This window comes from Pan troglodytes, chromosome 6 (assembly GCF_028858775.2).
Source record: "Pan troglodytes isolate AG18354 chromosome 6, NHGRI_mPanTro3-v2.0_pri, whole genome shotgun sequence".
Classification (NCBI taxonomy): Eukaryota; Metazoa; Chordata; class Mammalia; order Primates; family Hominidae; genus Pan; species Pan troglodytes.
In genome coordinates this window covers 172,599,714-172,622,472 of record NC_072404.2, presented here as the reverse complement: position 1 = coordinate 172,622,472, position 22,759 = coordinate 172,599,714, and the positions used below count along the sequence as shown (strand labels likewise).

Sequence of the window (22,759 nt, the reverse complement as noted above, 5' to 3'; positions counted from 1 at the left end):
CACGTGGTGGGTCCTGTGTTACCTGCCTGTGCGTGCGGAGTACGCAGTGGGTCCTCTGTTACCTGCCTCTGCGTGCCGAGCATGCACTGGGTCCTTTGTTACCTGCCTCTGCGTGCCGAGCACGTGGTGGGTCCTGTGTTACCTGCCTGTGCGTGCGGAGTACGCAGTGGGTCCTCTGTTACCTGCCTCTGCGTGCCGAGCATGCACTGGGTCCTTTGTTACCTGCCTCGGTGTGCCGAGCACACAGTGGGTCCTTGACAGGTGTTTGCTGCATACGCTGCAGCGTTAACCTCAGAGCCACGGAGAAGCCACCCTCGGGTCCTTCAGTGTTGTTGCAGTGCAGAATGTCGCTCCAGTATTTGGTGTAACTCCACTGTTGTCAAAACGGTATTCACACTAGAGGCACACTAAAAATATCCGTTAGTAATTGCCATCAAATGCCAATCACCCCCTCTCAAATGAGCCTTTCAGCCTTCTTTGTGAATGTCCTTCTTATCTAGGGAATCTCTGTGCGTGCTGTGGGGGGCGTTCCTCTCGGAGACGGCGTGGGGAGTCTTAGACGTGAGGCCTGTGGTGGGAGAAGGACAGGTTTGGCAGAGCGGCAGCATGCGCAGACGGCGTGGGGAGTCTTAGACTTGAGGCCTGTGGTGGGAGAAGGACAGGTTTGGCAGAGCGGCAGCGTGCGCAGACGGCGTGGGGAGTCTTACACGTGAGGCGCAGGGTGCGAGGATGGGTCCAGCAGCAGCGTGGGAGAGCAGATCTGTGCGCGGGTCTGGCTCTGCCAGCAATGAGGTTTATCACTTTGGACAGAGCTTTTAACCTCTCTGGGATCCAATTTTCTCCTACAAAAGCATGGGGATTGAGCTCTGGCATTTCTCAAAAGGTGGTCTCCAGAACACCCAACCTCTAAGGTCATCTCTTTAAATAGGGGCCAGAGAGAAGGCTCCCCAGGCAGGTGAGCTTGAGAGGAGGCACACACTGAGTCTGCTCCTTGGGCATCACAGGGCAGGTGTGCATGGAGAGGCCCCAAGGAGTCCAGGGCAGAGAGATGTGTCCAGCTTCCCTTCAGTTGGCGCCTCCGACACTTACTTGAGAAGAGTCTGCATTAGCCTTGCGATACCCGTTAGCGTCCCATGGAAGGCGGGAGGCACCGAGGTGGTAGCATCCCACGGTCTCTTTCCCAGCTGTGAATAAACAATTCCCTTTGTCTCAACACACACACACGTATATGTGTTCATACAGAGACCTCCGCCTTCCAGAACATCCCATTCTCCATCACTGGCCCAGTGACAGGAGCAGCCATTGATTATAGAAACAAGTTTCTATACACTTCCACGAATGCCAGCAATTTTAAAATAAGCATTTTCCTTACTTCATTTTCTTCTGGTTAAAAAAAAAAGACATAAATATGTGAAGATAAAACAACAGCCATGGCTTTACGCAGAAGGACTGGAGAGCCTGGGCAAGTTCTCCAGCGTCCTGCAGCAGAGGGGAGGGCTGCAGCCCAGCCCCACACCCCACACCTACCCAACACCGCCAGCATCCTTTGCTGGCTGCTGGGGAGAAATGAAGTCAGTTTTTGTGCCACCAAATATCATTTTAAACACCCAAGATTCGTTTAGTGGTGGGAATGTGCAAACAAAAACAAAATGCAAACACTCTGATAATACTTTTAATCCTTTTTTTTTGTTTTGGACATGACACAATCCTAACTTTTTGTCATTTAAAAGTCCATTTTTCCTTGTCCATTAATGCTGCTGTGTCTTATCAAATATTTCTTTTCCTTTCCAAATTTACAGCTATTGGAGCTCAGAGCCATCCATGGAATTTGTATTTCTCCACTTATCATGGGCCCTCCCTTCTTTCTCTCTCTCAGACAAAGATTTTTCTTCTCTTAAACCAAAATGTCTTCAGAACGTTACAGATCATTTGATGTAAGTGTTTCTGACCAAGCCTATGTTTGTGAACGTGTGATGTGGTGAGTTGCTGGGGGCACCTGTGATTCCAATGGAACCTGCCCATCCAGGGACCAGAAGCACAGGCAGGCGGCCGGACGCAGGTGACCCCAGCGTGCGTCTCCACAGGGATGGGATGGAGCCTGGGTTCTGAGTGGCTCAGGTTCACTCCACAGAGAAGGAAACATGGAGAAGTATGTCCTGGCTTCGAGACCCCGGTGCGGGGGGCAGGGCTGGCATATTGTCCAGGCACCTGAGCCACTGTTCACTGGCTCCATTGTGGCATGTGATGTCAATTCCCCTTTGAGAGTGGGCTCAGCTTTGGACAATACGCATGCAGCCATGTGGAAATGGCCAAAGAGGAGGGCTGGCCTGGGGCCTTTTCTGAGATTGGTGACCCTCCTGTTCTTGACCTGCTCCTCTTTCCCTGGGGTGTGTGCGGTGTGAAATTCCCTGACCCGGGTCCCAGGCCACGGTATCAGGAGAGATCAAAGGGCAGGCAGCCCCTCTGCTGGCTGAGGTGGGCCTTTCCCAGGCCTCCACAGAGAGGCGCTGGGGTTTTGTTCTGGTGCAGGCTGGGCCCTGCCCGTGTGGCCCGGCGTCTTTGTCTGGCCTAAGAAGCTGGAGGCCCCCATTGCAGACCCAGCGTTTCTCAAATGATCAAAGGCCCAGAGCCCTGGACGTGAAACCTTTCTTCCCATTTCCCTTTCTGTAAAGGAATGTACTGCAGAAGACCAGAGAACGCCCTTCCCAAGCTTCCCGGGCAGTCGGGCAGTGCCAGCGCTGATGTTAGGGCCCTCCAGTCCTGCGTGCAGGGCCTCTGCATGCTTTTAGCTCCAGCAGCTGCGGCCGCAGACAGCAGAGCAGCACTTGTCCACACAGCCCATCAGGGATTAAGGCCTTTGGGCCTAGTTGAAGGGCCTTTAAAAACAAACTCAGAATAGTTGAAGTTCTTTCTCTACTGTCCAGTTTAGGAGCAAGTAGACGATGATGCAGTTTGGAATGAAAGTCAGCAGGCTCATGTTCTGCAATGGGTTTTGTGGCAGGAAAGTAGGCACCAATCTGTGAAGCGCTTACACGTGTCATTTCTGTGGCAGCAGATGCGTTTGTAACTCACCGATAATAGACGATTGTGTAGGAATCTGTTTTTAGGTAGCCTATTCCTCTCTCATTGAAGGGCTTGGCTCACATGTAGCAAAAAATGTTTTTTTCAAGCAAGATATTTTCCAAGGTTGTGCCTTTTACTTTTTTGTCAGTGACTTCACTTACTGAGGGTATTTTCCTACTTCCCCACAATTTTTTAAAGGGATGAGGAGCAACCAGCACTGAGGGGGTACTCCCCAGAGATGAGGTGGGCTGAGCCATGCTGGGCGGGGTCAGGCTTCACTCCCCAGGGTCCAGCACAGAAATGCAGTGGCTGAGAAGTGTCGCCGAACTTCCACGGCATTCCCACCAGGGTCTGCGCCTGGGACGGAAGAGGGTGCCTGTGGGGCCCCAGGTACCATGGAGGCCATGCCAAGCAGACACCGTATGATCCCCCAGCAGCTGTGGCTGTTGACAAGGTGCAGAGTGAGTCTGGGGGGACTCATTTCTTTTGTCTGGCAGGAGCCACAGACCGGGAATTTTGTGTTCCAGTATGAATCCCCACGGCTTGTGAGCCCATGCTGGAGCGACCTTTTAAACTTCAGCTGGCTAGGAGTACGTTCCTAAGTAGTCTCACGGCGTGAATGTGAGTGGACGGTGGGGTGTCCACATGGGCATAGACCCAGCTCTCAGACTCAGCGACTGGACACGGTACTATTTTGTGTGTGGATACACATCTCCTTGCCTACGGGGATGGATCATTTCCGTTCTTCTTTGTTTCCTGAATCTGAATATACTACGCACCTCATCTAAGTGGAGTGATACCGCGTCTGCGCTTCCGTGACTGGTATATGTCACTTTGCATAATGCCTTCGAGGTTGGCCTGTGTCGTGGTGTGTGTCAGCACTAACTTCCTTTTTATGACTGACTCATATTCCATGGCATGTATGGACCGCACTTTGTGGATTCATTTGTGTATTAATGGACAGTGCCATTGTTTCCGGCTTTGGGCTGTTGTGAGTAATCCTGCTGTGAATGTGGATGTGAGGGTGTCCACCCGCATCCCTGGATATGTCCCTGGGGCGGAATCGCCACATCGACCGTAATTCTCTTACCTCTTGGCTGTTTGATTACAGCCATCCCAGTGGATGTGAGTGGATCTCAATGTGGTTTTAGCATGCATCTCCCTAACAACTAGTGATGTTGAACATCTTTTAATGGCTTATTGGCCATTTGTATATCAACTTGAGCAAAACAGACATTTCAAATCCCTTGCCCATTTCTGAAGTGGGCTGTTTGTATTTTTTGTTGTTGAATTCTAAGAGTTCTTTATATATTCTGAATACTACTCCCTTATCAGCTATGTAATTTGCAAGTATTTTCTCCCATTACATCGGGGTTTTTTACTCTTTTTATAGTGTCTTTGTTACACAAAAGTGTTCAATTTTGATGAAGTCCAGTTTACTTTTTAAAAAATGTTTTTCTTGTGACTCACACCTGTAATCCCAGCACTTTGGGAGGCTGAGGAGGGTGGATCACCTGAGGTCAAGAGTTCGAGACCAGCCTGGCCAACGTGGCAAAACCCGGTCTCTACTAAAAATACAAACATTAGCCAGGTGTGGTGGCAGATGCTACTCGGGAGGCTGAGGCAGGAGAATCACTTGAACCCAGGAGGCGGAGGTTGCAGTGACCTGAGATCGCACCATTGCGCTCCAGCCTGGGCAACAAGAAAGAAACTCCATCTCAAAAATATATTTTTTTTTCTTGTGCTTTTAGTATCATACCCAAGATATATTGGCCAAATCCAAGGTCACAAAGACCTTCTGCTATCTGTTCTTAGATTTCCTCCTATATTCTCTTAACTTTTAAGGGCAGGCCCAAGTAGTAGATGGAAAGTTGCCTTTGGGAAGCGAGAGGGGCCATGGAGCAGAGAGCCTGCTGCCTCGAGCGTGTGCGGGAGCACGTGGTCCTGATCTGCTGTGTGTGGTGTGGTGATGTGGGAGCACGTGGTCCTGATCTGCTGCGTGTGGTGATGCGGGAGCACGTGGTCCTGATCTGCTGAGTGTGGTGACGCGGGAGCACGTGGTCCTGATGTGCTGCGTGTGGTGACGCGGGAGCACGTGGTCCTGATCTGCTGCGTGTGGTGACGCGGGAGCACGTGGTCCTGATCTGCTGCGTGTGGTGACGCGGGAGCACGTGGTCCTGATCTGCTGCGTGTGGTGACGCGGGAGCACGTGGTCCTGATCTGCTGCGTGTGGTGACGCGGGAGCACGTGGTCCTGATCTGCTGCGTGTGGTGACGCGGGAGCACGTGGTCCTGATCTGCTGCGTGTGGTGACGCGGGAGCACGTGGTCCTGATCTGCTGCGTGTGGTGACGCGGGAGCACGTGGTCCTGATCTGCTGCGTGTGGTGACGCGGGAGCACGTGGTCCTGATCTGCTGCGTGTGGTGACGCGGGAGCACGTGGTCCTGATCTGCTGCGTGTGGTGACGCGGGAGCACGTGGTCCTGATCTGCTGCGTGTGGTGACGCGGGAGCACGTGGTCCTGATCTGCTGCGTGTGGTGACGCGGGAGCACGTGGTCCTGATGTGCTGCGTGTGGTGACGCGGGAGCACGTGGTCCTGATCTGCTGCGTGTGGTGACGCGGGAGCACGTGGTCCTGATCTGCTGCGTGTGGTGACGCGGGAGCACGTGGTCCTGATCTGCTGCGTGTGGTGACGCGGGAGCACGTGGTCCTGATCTGCTGCGTGTGGTGACGCGGGAGCACGTGGTCCTGATCTGCTGCGTGTGGTGACGCGGGAGCACGTGGTCCTGATCTGCTGCGTGTGGTGACGCGGGAGCACGTGGTCCTGATCTGCTGCGTGTGGTGACGCGGGAGCACGTGGTCCTGATCTGCTGCGTGTGGTGACGCGGGAGCACGTGGTCCTGATCTGCGGTGTGTGGTGACGCGGGAGCACGTGGTCCTGATCTGCGGTGTGTGGTGATGCGGGAGCACGTGGTCCTGATCTGCTGTGTGTGGTGACGTGGGAGCACGTGGTCCTGATCTGCTGTGTGTGGTGACGTGGGAGCACGTGGTCCTGATCTGCTATGGTGATGTGGGAGCACGTGGTCCTGATCTGCTGCGTGTGGTGATGTGGGAGCACGTGGTCCTGATCTGCTGTGTGTGGTGACAGCAGAACGTCTTTGTCGAATCGTGTTTTGTGTCTCCCCGGACTTTGAAGGTCCCCGGACTTTGAAGGCCAGCAGCCCTCCAGAGCCGCCTTGTTCCATACAGTAGCCACATATGGTTCCTTAGAGTCACTAAAATTGGATAAAGTTTACAAGTCAGCTCTTCAGTTGTACTAGCTGCATGACAAAGCCACAGTGGCTACACCAGGCGGTGAAGCTGGAAGTCGCTCCTGCCCCCACAGCAGGTCCTGGGGGCCACACGGCTCCAAGGTGGCACTACGGTGGCTCCTGACTTCACCCTCACCCTCTCCTCATCTCCCTGGGCCCAGCCCCATCACCCCTTGTGTGCTGGTCTCCCCGCTCCATTTTCTCCTCCTGATTAGGTGTCACACAGCAGTCAGTAAGATGCTTTAGACAGAAAGACCTTGGGTGCCTGCCTCGGCCCTGGAGCTGTCCCCAGAGCCCTGGGCGAGCTGTCCCCAGAGCCCTGGGCAACCTGGCCACTGCCGATCCCCCTTGGTGGGCCACTCTGCCTCCTTTGGCTCCAGGACTCAGGGCTTTGCAGGTTCTTTTCTGTGGCGTGGGGGGCGCACCCTTCCCCTCCCCAGGGTGCATCCCCCACCCTCTGTCCTCTCTGGAGTCCCACTGGTCCATTCCTTCTCTGGCAGATGCCAGGGTAAACCGTGAAAGTGTGGCTCCAGCTGATGGCAGGGCAGCGTCCACTGCATGCTGGATCCACGCTGATGCTGGTTTGGCACCTGCTGCCTGCCAGGCGTGGGTTGTGAGAGCAAAACAGAGAAGCCCCATCCTCCTGCTGCATCTTCCTGCTCTGCCGAGAGACAGGTAAGGAGTCTGTGGCTGCAGGGTGGTGGAGAGCAGACAAGGACACTCCCAAATGCAGAGATGGCAGCTTCACTCAGGGGCTGTCCTGGGGCTCAGGAGGACCCACAGAACGCTTTTCACTGAATGGAAGGGGGCCCAAGGGGCCCTCCGTTCTGACCACTCTGTTGCAAGCTGAGGAAGCAGTTCTGGGAGGTTGGGTGACTTGCCTCAAGGCCTCCGGTCAGCCAGAGTCAGATGCAGAACCCTGCTCAGTCTGCAAAGGCTCAGGGCCCCAGAGGGAGGATGGTGGAAGGCACACGGCCCCAGGGACGGCGCTCAGAGGCACAGCGTGGTGTGTTCCAGGGCTCCAGGGACAAAGGGGCAGCTTCGCTGGGGAGTTCCTTTGGGGCTCTCATGGAAACTACTGGAGGAAGAGGAAACTGAGGGCCAGTGGTGAGGCGCCTGGGCCGCCGAGCTCAGCTCTCTCTGGGCACAGCCTGGAGTCTGCAGGGAAGTGGGAGAACCCAGGCAGGTGCTGGAGGACCAGCCAGGCAGTGCAGAACCAGAGGGCGGGGAGACCGGCTGGGCAGTACAGGACCAAAGGGCAGGGAGACTGGCTGGTCAGTACAGGACCAGAGGGTGGGGAGACCGGCCAGGCAGTACAGGACCCGGGGGCCGAGGGGATGGCATGGCTGGGCAGTGCAGAACCAGAGGGCGGGGAGACCGGCCAGGCAGTACAGGACCCTGGGGCTGAGGGGATGGCATGGCTGGGCAGTGTAGAACCAGATGGCTGGGGGACCAGCCGGGCAGTGCGGGACTAAGAGGGCCAGGGAATGGAGCTGGAACTGAAGAACAGGCCAGCTCAGCCACAGGGCCCAGGAGAGGGTTGAGCCAGACAGAGCCACACATTTGGGCGCGGGCACCAAGAGAAGGAGGTGCAGGTGCATGAGGCTCAGCCTTCTGCAGATGAGACTTAGGGGGACGCGAGGGCTGGGCAGAAGTGGGAAAGCTGAGCAGGAGACGTCTCGCTTTTATGTTTGGCTGAAACATGAAGACACGAAGGGCCAGTGGGAAAGGGACCTCACAGACACGTTGGGCCCACAGTGTCTCTTGTCTCGCTCAGGCAAGTTTCAGGCTGAAAAAGTGCCCAGAATTGGGTGAGGTGGGAGGAGGGAAGGGGAGAGGGAGCCTGTCTGCACCTTTCTCTTCAAGGGACAAGTTGCCTTCGGTCGGGCAGGAGCAGGGCCTCCTCTGCTGTGTGTTGTTTATTTTCCGTGCCTTTCCTTCCCCTGAGCTATTCTGGTGCAAGAGAAACAGTGAGGGATGTGGGGCGTGAGGTGTCCCCAGGTTCCCAGGCCGGTCTGCAGTGTCCTGTCCCGTGTAAGGGGCTGACGACGAACGCTGGTTGGAGCAGTGGTCCAGGGGCGTGGCTGACCCCACCCAGGCGGGGCACAGGCGGACCCTGGTGTCGATCGCCTGGTGGGAGCGTGTGGACAGCATGAGACCCGCTGGTCTTGGGGAACACGCTCTGGGCATCCGTGTGGGCAGCACTGCCCACCATCCTTCGATGGTCTCCTCGGGGGTCTTCGTCCCTGTGCATGGAGCCGTCCTCACTGAGTGTACCAGCTCACAGGTCTCCCACCTTCAAGGGGTCTCCCACCTTCAAGGGGTCAGGCAGACCCTGCTGAGCCAGGGTTCACATAGCCTGGCTGCAGGGGCTCCTCACCCACTCCTGGGTCTGATGTCCTCACCTGGGCTGTCCTCCACTTCTCCTCATGGTCACGCAGACACCTCAGGCCCATTGGATGCTGCAAAATGTCGTTCAGGTCCCACCTGGCCGAGGGCCGTCCCTTCTGCAAGCTCCCTCCTTGGTCCCGGGTGCTGGCACCAGCCCATCCAGGCCCATCCAGGCCCTCCCCTCCCTCCAACACAGGCCTTGCTGGCACACATTTAGGGGTCAGACCATGCCGGCAGGAGCTGGACGAGGCCACAGCGAGGGAGCTGGCAGCAGGCGGCCCCTGAGAATGTGGGAGAGAACACAGGAGAGAGACGGGGCTGGGGGGGCCACAGCCCTGTCGGGGCAGCTGTGTCGCTGTCAGGATGTGCCCGAAGCACTGGTCCCTGAGTCCACGTGTTTCTGTTCAAACTCCTGTTTGGAAATTCGGGAGGGGATCAAAGTCCTGCCCTCCAAGGTTCCCGTTGCAGACACAGCTCCACGGTCCAGGCTGGCCCGGCCTGCGCACTCGCCTGCCTGATTCTGCTCCCTGCTGCCCGGCAGTCACTCCTTCATCTCAGTCCCTGGGTCCTCTCCGTCCTCCTCTGTGCGCATCTTGCTCACAGCCTGGTTGCTCCATTTCCTGCGGCACAGCTGCCCTCCCCACACAGTCTGTGGTCCCCCCTCCATCTCCCCTGCTCTCGCTCCCACCCACTCCGTCCTTCCCTCATTCCTCTGCTCGTCCAGCCCCCGCCAGTGTGTTCTGCCACTCCCTATCCTGGGTTTCCAGGGGCCCATGTGGAGGGCTGCAGGGGTCTCCCTGTTGTCCTGGAGGCACCTCCCAGAGCATCGTCCCTGCCCAGCCCACAGGCCCAACATCCTCCGTCCAGACCCTGAGGGGCTGTCCCCAGAGGCAGCAGGTCCCACGCGTCCGTTCCTAGCGCCTGAAGTCCAGGCACATGCAGCCTGGCCTTTGTGGGGCTCCCTCGTAGTGTTGAGTAGGATGCTGGGGGTCCCCCGATGGAGTCAGGGTGCTGCAGGGGGTCACACGCTGTCCCGTGGAATCAGTAATCCTCATGCAAGATTCTTCCAAATGCACAGCAACTGCGTGAGACAGAACGTGTGTGGGAAGGGCAGCAATCCCGTGCAGTGTCACGCGGCCCCTCGGCTCCCTCCTTGGCCTGTGCTTCCATTTCTCCTGTTTCCAAGGTCAAATGATGCAAAGTGTCCTTGACCATGAGCCCACGGGCATGGGACAAGGTCTCTGTGTTTGCACTGTAAGCCACGGAACTGAGTCAATGCGTAACTGGCCCTGTCCCCAGCCCAGGCACTTTCTGAACCCAAAATAGACTCAGAGGGACCGAGGCAGCTGCTGGCCCTACAGGAGCAAGGGGGAGGAGAGCCTGGGCTGTGCACCTGCAAGAGGGATCCTGCCAGACCCCCGTAAAGGCCAGGGCCCCGGGAGCAGCAGTACCAGCAGTCAGTGCGGCCTGGGAGGGGAGCTGGCTGCATGCTTCACGCATCCCCGCTGGACCAGTGCATGAGCACCTTTTGGGTAAAAGGTGCAAGTGGTGTGTGCGTGTTCCAGGCAGCATGAGAAGGTTTGCCCTGGGTGAGCCCAGCTCCTGTTCTCCTCCACCTGTTCAATATTCACAATTTGGTGTGATTGTTACTCAGCTGCAGACGGCCTCCTGAACGCCATTGACCGCACATGCTTGTTGATTCTGACATAGGTGTTGAGGACCTAGCCACATCGTGGAGGCCCCCATGTGGGTGTGTGTGCTCTGCACTGATCTGGGAATGACTGTGTGTGCCCCATCACACGGATGCTCCAGGATGTACCTCAGCACTCCCCTGCCTTGGGGCTCTCGTGCCGCTCCCAAACCTCTTCTGTCAGCACAGATGCTGCGTTTGCATCTCGGTCCTGCCCCGGTGCCCTGGCACTGGTTGTGCAGGGCAGGTAGGTGGGATGGCAGCAAACTGCGGTGGGCACCGCGTCGCACCAATGTGCACGTGTTCATACACAGATAGGACTCGGAACGGTGGAGCCATCATATTCGTCTTTCCCTTTTAACAATCCCCCCTTGAATCGTGAAGCTGTGCTCGCCTGCACAGGGGTGCAGAGGTCCGGTGTCTCCGTGTTGATGCTGCCAGCACCTCAGCAGTATTATGGGATGGTCCAGCAGTCGATAGAAACTTATCAGGATATTTTGCACAATTCCCTGTCCTCCTGGAGTATTAGGGGATGGTGACTTTAAAATGACAGTACTCATTTATACACTTCTACATTTTCTTTAACTTATATTTTTAATAAGGATCTGGAGGCATTTCAGTTTCTCCAAAAGAAGGATTTAGAATTTGTTCAAAGGAAAAAAAAACATAAGAAATAGCTAGTTTGTTATGATTCTGATCTACTTGATTTTCAAGTGAATAAGATGCAGATTTGCCTCCTTTGATCCCAGCAATATGTTACAACATAGACAATATAATTTATCTAGAAGGTCAGCAAAAAAAAAAACCTGCTTATAATTTTCATAAGTCTTTAGTTAAGATCATCCAGGAAAGGTGTGAAGTAAAAACTCAGCACTGAAGGCTGAAGGCCCAGGACAGTGTGTGTGTGTGAGTGTGTGAGAGTGTGTGTGATGGGTGTGAGTGTTGTGTGGGCGTATGCATGCCGTGTGTACCTGTGTGTGCATGCACGTGGGTGTGTGCATGTGTGTGGTGTATGAGTGTGTGATATGGGGTGTGGAATGTTTGTGTGCAGTGTGAGCTGTGAGTGTTCTGTGTGTATGCATGTGTATGATGTATGTGTGTGATCCTGAATGTAGATATAAAGGATGTGCATGTGTGATGTGGGGTGTATTGTGTGAGAGTGTGAAGTGTGGGTGTTGTGTGTGTGCACGTGTGATGTAGGATGTGAGTGTTGTGTGGCATGTGCGTGCCTGTGTGTGTGTGCATATGTATGACCTATGTAACTGGGGTGTGTGTGTTGTGTGGTGTGTGCATGCCTGTGTATATATGTGTGCATGCATGTGAGTATATATGAGTGTGGGTGTGCATGTTGTGTGAGCATGTGCATGCCTGTGTGTATATCTGTGTGTGTGTGTGTATGTATGATACATGAGTGTGCGGTGTGCATCTTGTGTGGATGTGTGCATGCCTGTATATATGTGTGTGCATGCATGTGCATATGTATGACATTGTGTGTGCATGTGTGTGCATATGACATGAGCATAGGGTGTGCATGTCATGTGGGCATGTGCATTCCTGTGTGTATGTGTGTGCGTGCATATGTATGACATGTGAGCATGGATATGTATGTTGTGTGAGTGTGTGCATGCCTGTGTGTATATTTGTGTGTGCACATATGTATGACATGAGTGTGGGGTGTGAGTGTAGTGTGGGCATGTGCACACATGTGTATATGTGTGTGGGCATGTGTGTATGTGACATGTGAGTGTGGGGTGTGCATGTTTGTGTGCATGTGTGTGTGTGTGCATGTGCATATGTATGATGTGTGGGGTGTGTGTGTTTGGATGTGTGCATGAATGTGTATGTGTGTGTGCATTTGTGTATGTATGACATGAGTGTGGGTGTGAGTGTTGTGTGGTGTGTGCATGCCTGTGTGTGTGCACATGTGCATATGTATGATGTGAGTATGAGTGTGGGTGTGAGTGTTGTGTGGTGTGTGCATGCCTGTGTGTGTGTGCATGTGCGTATGTATGATGTGAGTGTGGGTGAGTGTTGTGTGGTGTGTGCATGCCTGTGTGTGTGCACATGTGCATATGTATGACGTGAGTGTGAGTGTGGGTGTGTGTGTTGTTTGGGTGTGTGCATGCCTGTGTGTGTGCATGTGCATATGTATGATGTGAGTGTGAGTGAGTGTTGTGTGGTGTGTGCATGCCTGTGTACCCATGTACATGTATCTGCATGCATGTAGTGTGTAGTCAGTGCCAAGTGGCATCCCTGAGACCCAGGTCTGGGGAGGGCTTGAACCGTGTGGGGCACCCAGAGCATCCCCAACCACAGTTACCTTGAGCCAAGTTTTGCTCTGCCAGACGTGAGGGGCTCTAGCTTGACCTCTGCACCCAGTCCAGTTCTGGGGTCACCTCGGCTGACATGGAGAGCTAGAAAGATGGGGTATCTGTGCCCTTCAGAGCCCAGTCCTCCCACAGCGTGAGCTCCAGACAAAGCAGAAACATCGCACCCTGGGTGAGTGAGGAGCTCTGCGCTCCTGGGGCACGGGAACTGTTCCACTTCGTTCCTTATCTGGATTCTTAATAATCACCATTCGTCATGTATTTGAATGCATTTAGTTAGGACCAAGCTTTTCTTCAGTTCTTCCAGAGGGTAGAGTTGAGAAAATTTTCTCCTGCAAGTAAAGGCCTCTCTCTCTTGAACATTTGGCACACATTGTCGTTTTTACTTTCAAGAAAAAAAGAATACATTGCATCCCTGCAGTTTGCAAAACCTCTGAGTAAAATTGTAATAAAACTTACCTGCGCTCATGCAGTCATTATCCATGAACAGGCTGCCGGAAGCCACGCGGAAGAATGACGGTCAGGAGACGGCGACGATGGCCCTCCCGGCACACCCCATCCGTCCGTGTTCACTGTTTACTGGGAGGATGTGGTCTAGGGCCATGAGCTGAATCACACAGCTCGGTCAGCCAAGAGCCAGAGTCCAGGAGAAATCAAACAAGCCTTGGAAAGAGACACTGGTGGCATATTTGCTTGGTTTTCTTTAACTTCAAATGGATTCTTTCATTGTGACAGATAGTTTTAATACTTTAATACTAATATTCTTTTAATGGCTTTTGTTTAATGGTTAACATTTTTTATCTAAAGCTAAAAAAAAAACCCTCTGTTGTCTTACAAATGTATTTAACCAATGTATAAACTTTTAACCCAATGAGCCCTGAGTGAATTAGAAAATAACAATGAGAGCGATTTACATTTGCTGAGCTTGGCACGGGATGGTACCCAGTGGCCATTCGGGTGCCAGTGGAGCACGCAGAGCCTGGTGTCTGTGGCTGCCTCCCTGGTCCACTAACACGAGAGAGGTGGGTCTTCCTGGGTGTCCCAGGCACGAGGGTGCAGCCCAACCCAAACTGACTCGGCCGGTGCTCACCACACTGGGACGCCCGCCACACTGGGGTGCTGAGCAAGATGGCAGCCTGCGTCACTTCCCTGTAGATTCCCGACATGGACAACTCGAATTAAACCTGGTCAAGTAGCAGAAAGTGGCTCCACTGAGTCCATTCATTTCCCTGGTGTTTGAATCACCATGATGCTTCTTAGGTGGAAAATGCCTGGAACTTCTCCGTGGACCCCACGCTCTGTCCCCGGTAGACATCGTTAAGGCTCCTTTCTTTCCTTCCATCTGGATTTTCTTTGTGTGTGCGCTGACTCCTCGATTGTTTGCAGGCTTTTCGATGTGAGCGTCACACCACTGGGCCTTTCTGTTTACCTGGAATTTAACTTTCGTTAGCTGCTCCTTCACCTTGTCAGCAAAATTGGATTTTTCAAGAGAGAATTCTATTTTAAATGCACTAGAGGGAGCTTTCTATGCAGTGGAGGCTTTAAATGAATCCTTTGACACTAAAAAAAGCCTTTTATCAAGTGAAGGGGGACACACGCCCACCCTATCCCACCCTACCCACCCAGCAGGTGCTTTATCAATGCCAATGTTGTGCCCCTGCCCGGCCTGGCCACACCCATGCTCAGGAGGGCACAAGAGCGGGCAGGATCCGGCGCCCGGCCTGGCCGCACCCATGCTCAGGAGGGCACGAGAGCGGGCAGGATCCGGCGCCCGGCCTGGCCATACCCACGCTCAGGAGGGCACGAGAGCAGGCAGGATCTGGCACCCGGCCTGGCCGTACCCATGCTCAGGAGGGCACGAGAGCGGGCAGGATCTGGCGCCCAGCCTGGCCATACCCACGCTCAGGAGGGCACGAGAGCAGGCAGGATCTGGCACCCGGCCTGGCCGTACCCATGCTCAGGAGGGCACGAGAGCGGGCAGGATCCGGCGCCCGGCCTGGCCATACCCACGCTCAGGAGGGCACGAGAGCAGGCAGGATCTGGCACCCGGCCTGGCCGTACCCATGCTCAGGAGGACACCAGAGTGGGCAGGATACGGCGCCCAGCCTGAGCCTGGTTATCCAGGGTCTGTCCCTTATGAAAGATCTCATGCATGGGCTCTATGAAAGCTTCTGTCTCCACCACACTTGAAGTAAGGAGTTAGTCTTAATCCTGGCATGCAAGAAGCAGGAGCCGTCCACAGCAGACAATTGATTTTCCTACTACATCATTATGGACCTAATGTTGGTGCTGCACACTTTTTAAGCGTTAACTCCGTTTCCTCCGCTCTTCAGTTTTGGTCTCGGGCTCAGCGCGACTCGGAGGCATGCTCCCGTGTCATTTTGTATTTCCGCCCAGTTCTCCCCATGTTGTCTGGGGATGGCCCGGCAAGTCTTTCTCCTTCCCTTTTTTCACTTTTCCTCACAAACCACAGCCTGAGAGGGAGCCACGATGTCATGAAATAAGAGAGACTTTATCCATTGCATTTTATCTGAGGACGACGACGCCACTCTGGGAGACAGCCGCCAGCAACAGCCATCTCCAGAGATCAGTGCACGCGGAGGGAGAGCCCCTTCCTCGCCCACACCTGCTACAGCTCCTGACGGCTTCATGGCTCCGGCCAGAATTCGGGAGGGCGGTTGCCAGTGAGGGACAGTCTCCCAGGATTCCCACTAGCACCATCATACACACAGCCCTTCAGATGACATTGCTGTTGACAGTCATTTTAAAAAAGAAGTTTCAGGGACTGAAAGCAAGTACCCTAAAGCCACCTAACGGAGAGAGGCTTTAACTCTGTGGCCCAGATGAACCCTCAACGTGATGTCTCAGGAGGGCTGAGAGCTCCCCGTCTCTTGAGTCAGACTATTTATACCACACTTGCTTCTCCTGAGGTTCATGACTCCTGAGACAGAAAGCTGAGGGGTCCCCGTAGAAGCCGCTGCTGTCCTCGTGCCTGGAAGGCTTCAGAGAATATAACTGATTGGATTTCACTGTCTCCCAGAAGAGTTTGCTCACGAGATCTGTGAGGTTGCCTGAGCATCAAATGTGTTTTGTAAATTACACGTAATCATGCGTCATCTCACTGGACCCTCACTGGACCCTGGAAACGGGAGGAAAGCCCCTCCAGAGGTGAGGCTGGCCCATCCAGCTTCCCGGCCAGGCCCAGCATAGGCACGCAGAGCGGAAACCCACACCTCAGCACTGTAGCCCGAGCTTCCCCACGTCATGTGACACAACTTGACGTCTGTCGGCAACCCCAGCGCTCCTGCCTTTAACTCACCTTTTTTGGTTTTGGGAAAATTTCTTAAAAGCCAATAGACATCTTACGTTTTTAATTACACAAGAATGGTTGTAATACATTTTGTGTATTAGAACCCGGTTTCCAAACCCAGCAGCGTATGGCCAAAGACAAACCGTGCTCTAAATGTGGGTGTGAGGCCCCAGCACATGGAGCCTCCCTCGTCCTGCGCCTCGGCCCATCCCCTCCCCACGTGGTCCAGGTCAGCATCTCGCTGAGGTCAGCAGTCGGGGTGTGTGAGGAGTTACGAGACCCAGTGTTAGATGGAGCCTGTACATTTCCCCGTTTCTGAGCTATTATTCACACGGCCAGCTGCTTTGCACGATGACTTCCCTTCTAAATGAGAGGGCAGGTTTCCCTGTACATAGAAATATGTAAAAATACATAGAATTATTTTTATCGGGAAGCTATTTAGTTATGTTATTGTTTTTTACACGTGGTAATTGAACAGCAAACGTCTTGCCATTTCTTCTGGATGATTTCTAAAGAGCCAATCAAGCAGAATGTGGTGCGTGGTGGCCGTGGGGTACACGGTGGCTGTGGGGTGTGTGGTCAGTGACCACAGGGTGTGCAGTGGCCATAGAGTGCATGGTTCCTGTAGGGTATGTGGTGGCTGTGGAGTGTGTGGTGGTCATGGGGTGTGTGCCGGCTGTGGGTTGGGTGCTGGCTGTGGGGTGTGTGGTGGCCGTGGGTTGTGTGGTGGCTATGGGGTGCGTGCTGGCTGTGGGGTGTGTGCTGGCTGTGGGGTGTGTGCTGGCTGTGGGGTGTGTGGTGGCTGTGGGGTGTGTGGTGGCTGTGGGTTGCGTGGTGCCCGCGGGGTGTGTGATGGCTGTGGGGTGTGTGGTGCCCGTGGGGTGCATGCTGGCTGTGGGGTGTGTGGGGTGTGTGATGGCTGTGGGGTGTGTGGGGTGTGTGGTGGCTGTGGGGTGTGTGGGGTGTGTGATAGTGGGGTGTGTGGGGTGCATGCTGGCTGTGGGGTGCACAGTGTCTCTGGGGTACATGGTGGCCAGCGGCCTTCCTTTGGGTGAGCCCCAGCTGGGGTCTGTGTTTAGCTTGAGCCTCTATACCAACTTGAGATGCTTGAAAGATGCTGGGAATTGCAGCTTATTTATCCTTCTGCCTACAGTTGTGGTATTTTTCACATTTAAATTGCAGCACATTTCTGGGTTCAATGTGTCCAGAAGCCACAGCTCCTACCAAAGGTACAGTCACGGGTGCAACAGACAATATGGGCATTGCTGAGTTGTTTTGGCTCAAGCACGAATGTTTGTGCAGTGACACTGAGACTAACCTGGCGCTCTCCATGCAGGGACTTGACTTTCATAAGACAAGCTTGTCTCAGAGAGGCCAGTTCCCCTGCGTCGTTTCTGCCATGATTCTGCTGTGCAGGCACCAACTGCAGGAGTGTCCGTGGGAGGAGGAGGAGGAGAGGAAGCGGCTTCCTTGGCCGCCACAGTCGTGGCCACAGGAGGGGTCCTTCGGCTTCCTCCCTTCCTCTCTACCATTTAACAAACTCACCCGTTTGTGTCAGGCTGTTTTAAATATATGGATTTCTTTTAAAACAAGATTGTATTTACTGTAGCCTTGTCGACTTTTTAGGCCTTTGGAGACCCAAAAGGAGCAATTAAGCAAACCCGTGCACCTGACCCCGCCTTCCACCCGCGTGAGCTGCCAGCTAGTTCCCTGGTGGCCGAGCTCACAGGGGCTGCCGCAAAAGAAAGCCTCCTTTTATGCCTGCAGAGGCTCTGGCTTAAAAGGTGGTGGCCCTCATGGTGTTCCCTGCCCAGGAGAATGGGGTCCTTTAACCAGGGGATGGGAGCTGGAGGGACGGCCAGCTTAGCCCCGACAGTGGCTCCCATCACCACGAGCCCTGTTCCTGCCAGGAAATGCCAGTGTCTCCACCTTCTGTGCTCAAAGGTGGGTAGACCCACCAGCCAGGCGGGGCAGGTGGGGTGGTCATCTGGCGCCCGGCCTCCCTGGTGGAGCCGCTGTGGGGCTGTCCTGACAGCCAGATTCTCCACACCACCTGCTTTGTTCTCCCTTCATGCAAACATGACATTTGGCTCCAACGTGTGTCCTCCCCAGGCCTCCCCGCCACCCCTGCCGTTCCCTCCTGGCTGCCCGCAGTTCTGACTTGGAGGTGCTTCGCAGGCACCTGCTGTGACTTGGAGGTGCTTCGCAGGCACCTGCTACCCTGCTGGGATGATCCTCCTGGAGCCTGAGCCCCCACTGGCTTCATAGTTGCCACCCCATGAAGCCACAGAACCACAGTGAAAGGAAATTGAGGAACCTCGGGAATTTTAAAGCTTCTCTCCTGATTCGCTGGGCGAGGAATGTGGTGTGCACTCAGGTTGCGGCCGGAGAGAAAGGCCTGGGGACCACCTGACCCTGGGCCACCCGGGCCTCCTCAGGTCTTCGGCCAGCGCTGTCCTGCCCACGGTAGTTGGGGTTCCAATGGCTGCGGCTTCTTCCTGTCTGTGGCTTGGACATGCCATTGGTCGCGTCTCTATTTCCTCATCTGCGACTCGGGTGACCACAGTTCTCAGTTCACCGTGTTCGGTAGAGGTGACATGAAGTGCCTGGCACCCATGTGGGTTTCCCTGTGGGATTCTGACCCGCTTCGGAGCTGCCTCCTGCTCCTCATCCCACACTTCGTGTTTCTCATCCTGGCAGCTGTGTCCTTTCTGCCCCTCTCAACTGCAGCACGCTGGAGAGGTCGGGACCCCGTCTTGCTCATTATCTGTCTACTAAAGAACCTAGCAAAATGGAAAAACAACAATATGTGCTGAATTAATTATTAGCTTAAAATTTAAAACTTAAGTAGCATGATTTGAGTGCAGCCAGCATCACCTGCCGTGAGATCGGTGCTGTCTACAGGAGGATGGAGCTTTTGGTGAACCACCGAGCTGGGAGTAGCTATGGGCTACCTTTACCCAGTCCCAAAACGTGGAACATTTGAGTTTAAAAAGCAGGAAACTCTACAGTTAAAAGCCAATATTAAGGTTGAGTCCATTAATCTAAATTAATCTGATTTTTTATTTCTTTAAATAAAAAAGTAATCCTATGCAATCAAAGTTAAAGTTTGTATATGGCTCCCTATGAGGTACTACATTCCCTGAAGTGTCACAAAAAAAAAAAAAAAAAGAAAGAAAAGAAAACCAGTACAGCTTTGGTTTCTGACGGTGACGGCCTGCTGTTGGTAAGCATCTTATAACAATTTTTCAGCCCAGCTTTCTGGAATTAATGCTAATGAAAGCTGCCCCTGCCTTCGTCTTCTACATGAACACTGAAATTGCAGCCGCCTGCCAGCCGGCTGAGGGATGAGCGTAATAATTTTCAATTGGCCTCTCAGCCCAGAGGGAACGTGGCTAGCAGGAGATTGACAGATGTGGCATGGATTATCTTGTGCTCTGAACTCAGCCCAATTTGTGGTTTGTTGCAGGTGCTAAAGAGATTGATATCGCAGCGACCCTGGAGCACTTGAGGGACCAGAGACCCGGCATGGTCCAGACGAAGGTACTGTCAGTCTCTCCTCCGGGACGCAGACCCATTCAAGGTGCCTCTCTGTGGCCGTGTTCCTGAGAGGAGCACGGGGAGGGCCTGGTTTAATGTAAGCCGCACACCGATTGCTCTGCTCTGACCGGCCTCGTCCATGCCGGCCTTGCATGGGCGGGGTCACTTCTGGGCCCCCAAAGGTCCACTGGCGTTTCCTGCAACACCTCCAGATGCAGCCACATCTCAAGTCCTAGGAACTCGATCCACTGGCTCTTTCCATTCACTAGATTTGGGGGTGGGGGGAGAACGCTGCATTTTTGTAGAAAAAGGTTGACGATAAATCCCAGAACCCTCAGGAGGATGTTCTGAGCTCTCTGAGCGCTGCCCGGCCTCTCCGGGGCCTGCGCTTTGTGGAGGCCCCCAGGGCACAGCATCCTTGAGCACCCAAAATCCCTCATGCTTGCTGAAGAGGCCCAGTTTGCAGCAACAGGGGTCAAAACAAAAAAAATTCTGGTGAGCTTTGGCTCAACAAGAACTGGACGTGAGGTTGACGTGTGTCTGGTCTCTCTGGCCCTGAGGCTGGGGTTGGTGTGCCTTTGGCCTCTCTGCTCCTTGGTTTCATTTCGCCCTCTCTGTGCAACTGGTAGGACCATCACGTGATTTTGTGAAAGTTCTTTGTAAGTCTTGGGACACTATATTTTATTCGGTTTTTGTTGTTGTTGTTGCTTTCTGAGACAGAGTCTCACTCTGTCACCCAGGCTGGAGTGCAGTGGCACGATCTCAGCTCACTGCAACCTCCACCTCCCAGGTTCAAGTGATTCTCCTGCCTCAGCCTCCCAAGCAAAAAATATAAATAAAATGCAGAAATAATCCACCAACCCTCCACCAAGTTTCCCCAAATGTGAACACCTCACATAACCACAGCGCAGTGACCAAACCCAGGAAGTCAGCACCGATGCAAACCACTGACCGACAGGCCCAGCGATGCCCTCCGCGCACCCCCAGGGAGCTTCCGACGCAAACCACTGTCTGACCGACAGGCCCAGCAATGCCCTCCGCGTCCCCCCAGGGAGCTTCCCCTGGAGCAGGACACGCCCAGGGCGGCCACGCGAGGGGCATCATGGTTCCTCTGCTGTCTGGGGTGCTTCACGGCCGTGAGGTCTTCTAGAGCACCAGCGGCCTTGCTCTTTGTGGAACGTCTCTTGTCTAGGCCTGTCCCACGTCCCCATGGTCAGGGCAGGGGGCAGGACTGTCCCTCACAAGGGAGCGGCACATCCATACCCACTGAGGCGTGTGTGTCTGGAGGCTTCTGCGTGGCTGCGTGATGATTTTTCCCTGTGTGGTTACTCAGTGTCCCGCGGGGAGAAGCTGGGACTGTGCACACGTCTGTCTTTCCTTCTGCTTGTTCACAACAGCATTCGGCATGTGTTGCGAGGCTGTCGAGAGAGGAGGTGACACGGGACAGCTGCTGTTCCAGCAGCAACAGCCATCAAAACAAAAAAGTTCTCATGAGCTTTGGCTCAACAGGAACTGGACGTGAGGTTGACGTGTGTCTGGCCTCTCTGTACCAAGGAGTACCAGGTTTTGTGCCATGGAAGGGTCCAACCATGGAAGGGTCCATCTTGCCGCACTGACCATCCTCCTGGACTGGCTGCCTAGCAGTAAAAGAGGTGGCCTTGTCAAGGCTGGCACGTACCACCTTCTGGCTGGCCCTGCATCCCGTGAGCTTCAGGTGGCTCTGAACTGGACAGAGGAGGCCATGGAGGCTGGGAGAACGGGGCACACATTACCAGGAATGGTCAGCAAGAGCCACCTCAGGCAGGTGTGTTCGTGACTCCACAGTGAGGCCCACTCTGGGATAAGCCCCAGGAAATCTAAATTCAAAGTAGTTTCCTCCCCACACCTCTGCCTGCCTCTCAGGCAGCCTCTCCCTCCAGACGGGTGAGTTCGCCCAGAACACCTGCCTGTCAGGCAGCCTCTTCCCTCCAGACAGGTGAGTTTGCCCAGAACACACACTGGCTTTAGGATGGGTCTGGGCAAAATCATCGCAAGGGGATATCTTTGCCAAAAGTGAAAAAAATCACAAGGAGCAAACCCTCCAAGCCTCCATTGTGTGTATCCTGTTTGCCAGAACAAGCCCTTCCTGGCACACAGATGGCTGAGGTGCGCAACGGTGGTCCCAGGACCCTTCGTGAAGTGAGGTGCTTTGGGACTCATCAGAGAAAGAGGAAGCCACAGTCACAATCATTACATGCCAGGTCTTCCGTTCTACTCCATTTTTAAATGGCAAGATGGCAGCAAAGACATGGAACCAACCCAAATGCCCATCAATGATAGACTGGATAAAGAAAATGTGGCACATATACACCATGGAAGACTATGCAGCCATAAAAAGAAATGAGATCATGTCCTTTACAGCGACATGATGGGGCTGGAAGCCATCATCCTCAGCAAACAAACACAGGAACAGAAAACCAAACACTGCCTGTTCTCACTTATAAATGACAGCTGAACAATGAGAACACATGGACACTGGGAGGGGAATAGCACACACTGGGGCCTGTCAGTGGGGAAGGGGGAGGGGGAGCATCAGGATCGATAGCTAATGCATGCGGAGCTTAATTCCTCGGTGATGGATTCATGGGTGCGGCAAACCACCATGGCATACGTTTACCTATGTAACAAAGCTGCCTGTCCTGCACATGTATCCCAGAACTTAAATATAAATAAATAAATAAATAAATAGCAAGATGATAACACATACGCACCCCAGCCCTGTTGCCCAGATCACTTGGTGACCCAAAGCTCCGTTTTCTGCACTCCAGATAACAGAGTCAGCTTCCTAGCTGCTTCCTTCTTGGACTGGGCGTCCAGAGGGGTTCACCCTCTTCCTCAGGGTGTGTGTTCAGGAGCCGTCTTGGAGCATGCACATAAATTCAGCTCCTGGAACTTCAAGGCGTAAGGAAATGGGAACCATGCGAAAGTCACCATCACATCTTAATCCGTGACCGCGCCGCCCAACATCGCCCCGAGACTAAACTTCCCCTAGAGTTCAATTTCACAAAGATAGAAAAATTATTTGGGCAAAATGCTGCTGTCCAATCTGAATGCTTGCTTCTACAAAGCCAAGAGGAGGCGCCTGCAGC

The 22,759-nt window shown here is 54.0% G+C and overlaps 1 protein-coding gene across 7 annotated transcripts in view; it reads left to right on the top strand.

The window, feature by feature from the left end:
* The window catches only part of PTPRN2 (protein tyrosine phosphatase receptor type N2), a 1,123,220-nt gene that overhangs the window by 1,094,374 nt on the left and 6,087 nt on the right, over nucleotides 1-22,759 (top strand). For all 7 annotated transcript variants that reach the window (XM_024358152.3, XM_024358150.3, XM_024358149.3 and 4 more), the window contains one exon: nucleotides 19,561-19,634. In XM_024358152.3, the coding sequence (XP_024213920.2) occupies nucleotides 19,561-19,634 (74 nt within the window). The remainder of the gene's footprint in view (nucleotides 1-19,560; nucleotides 19,635-22,759) is intronic.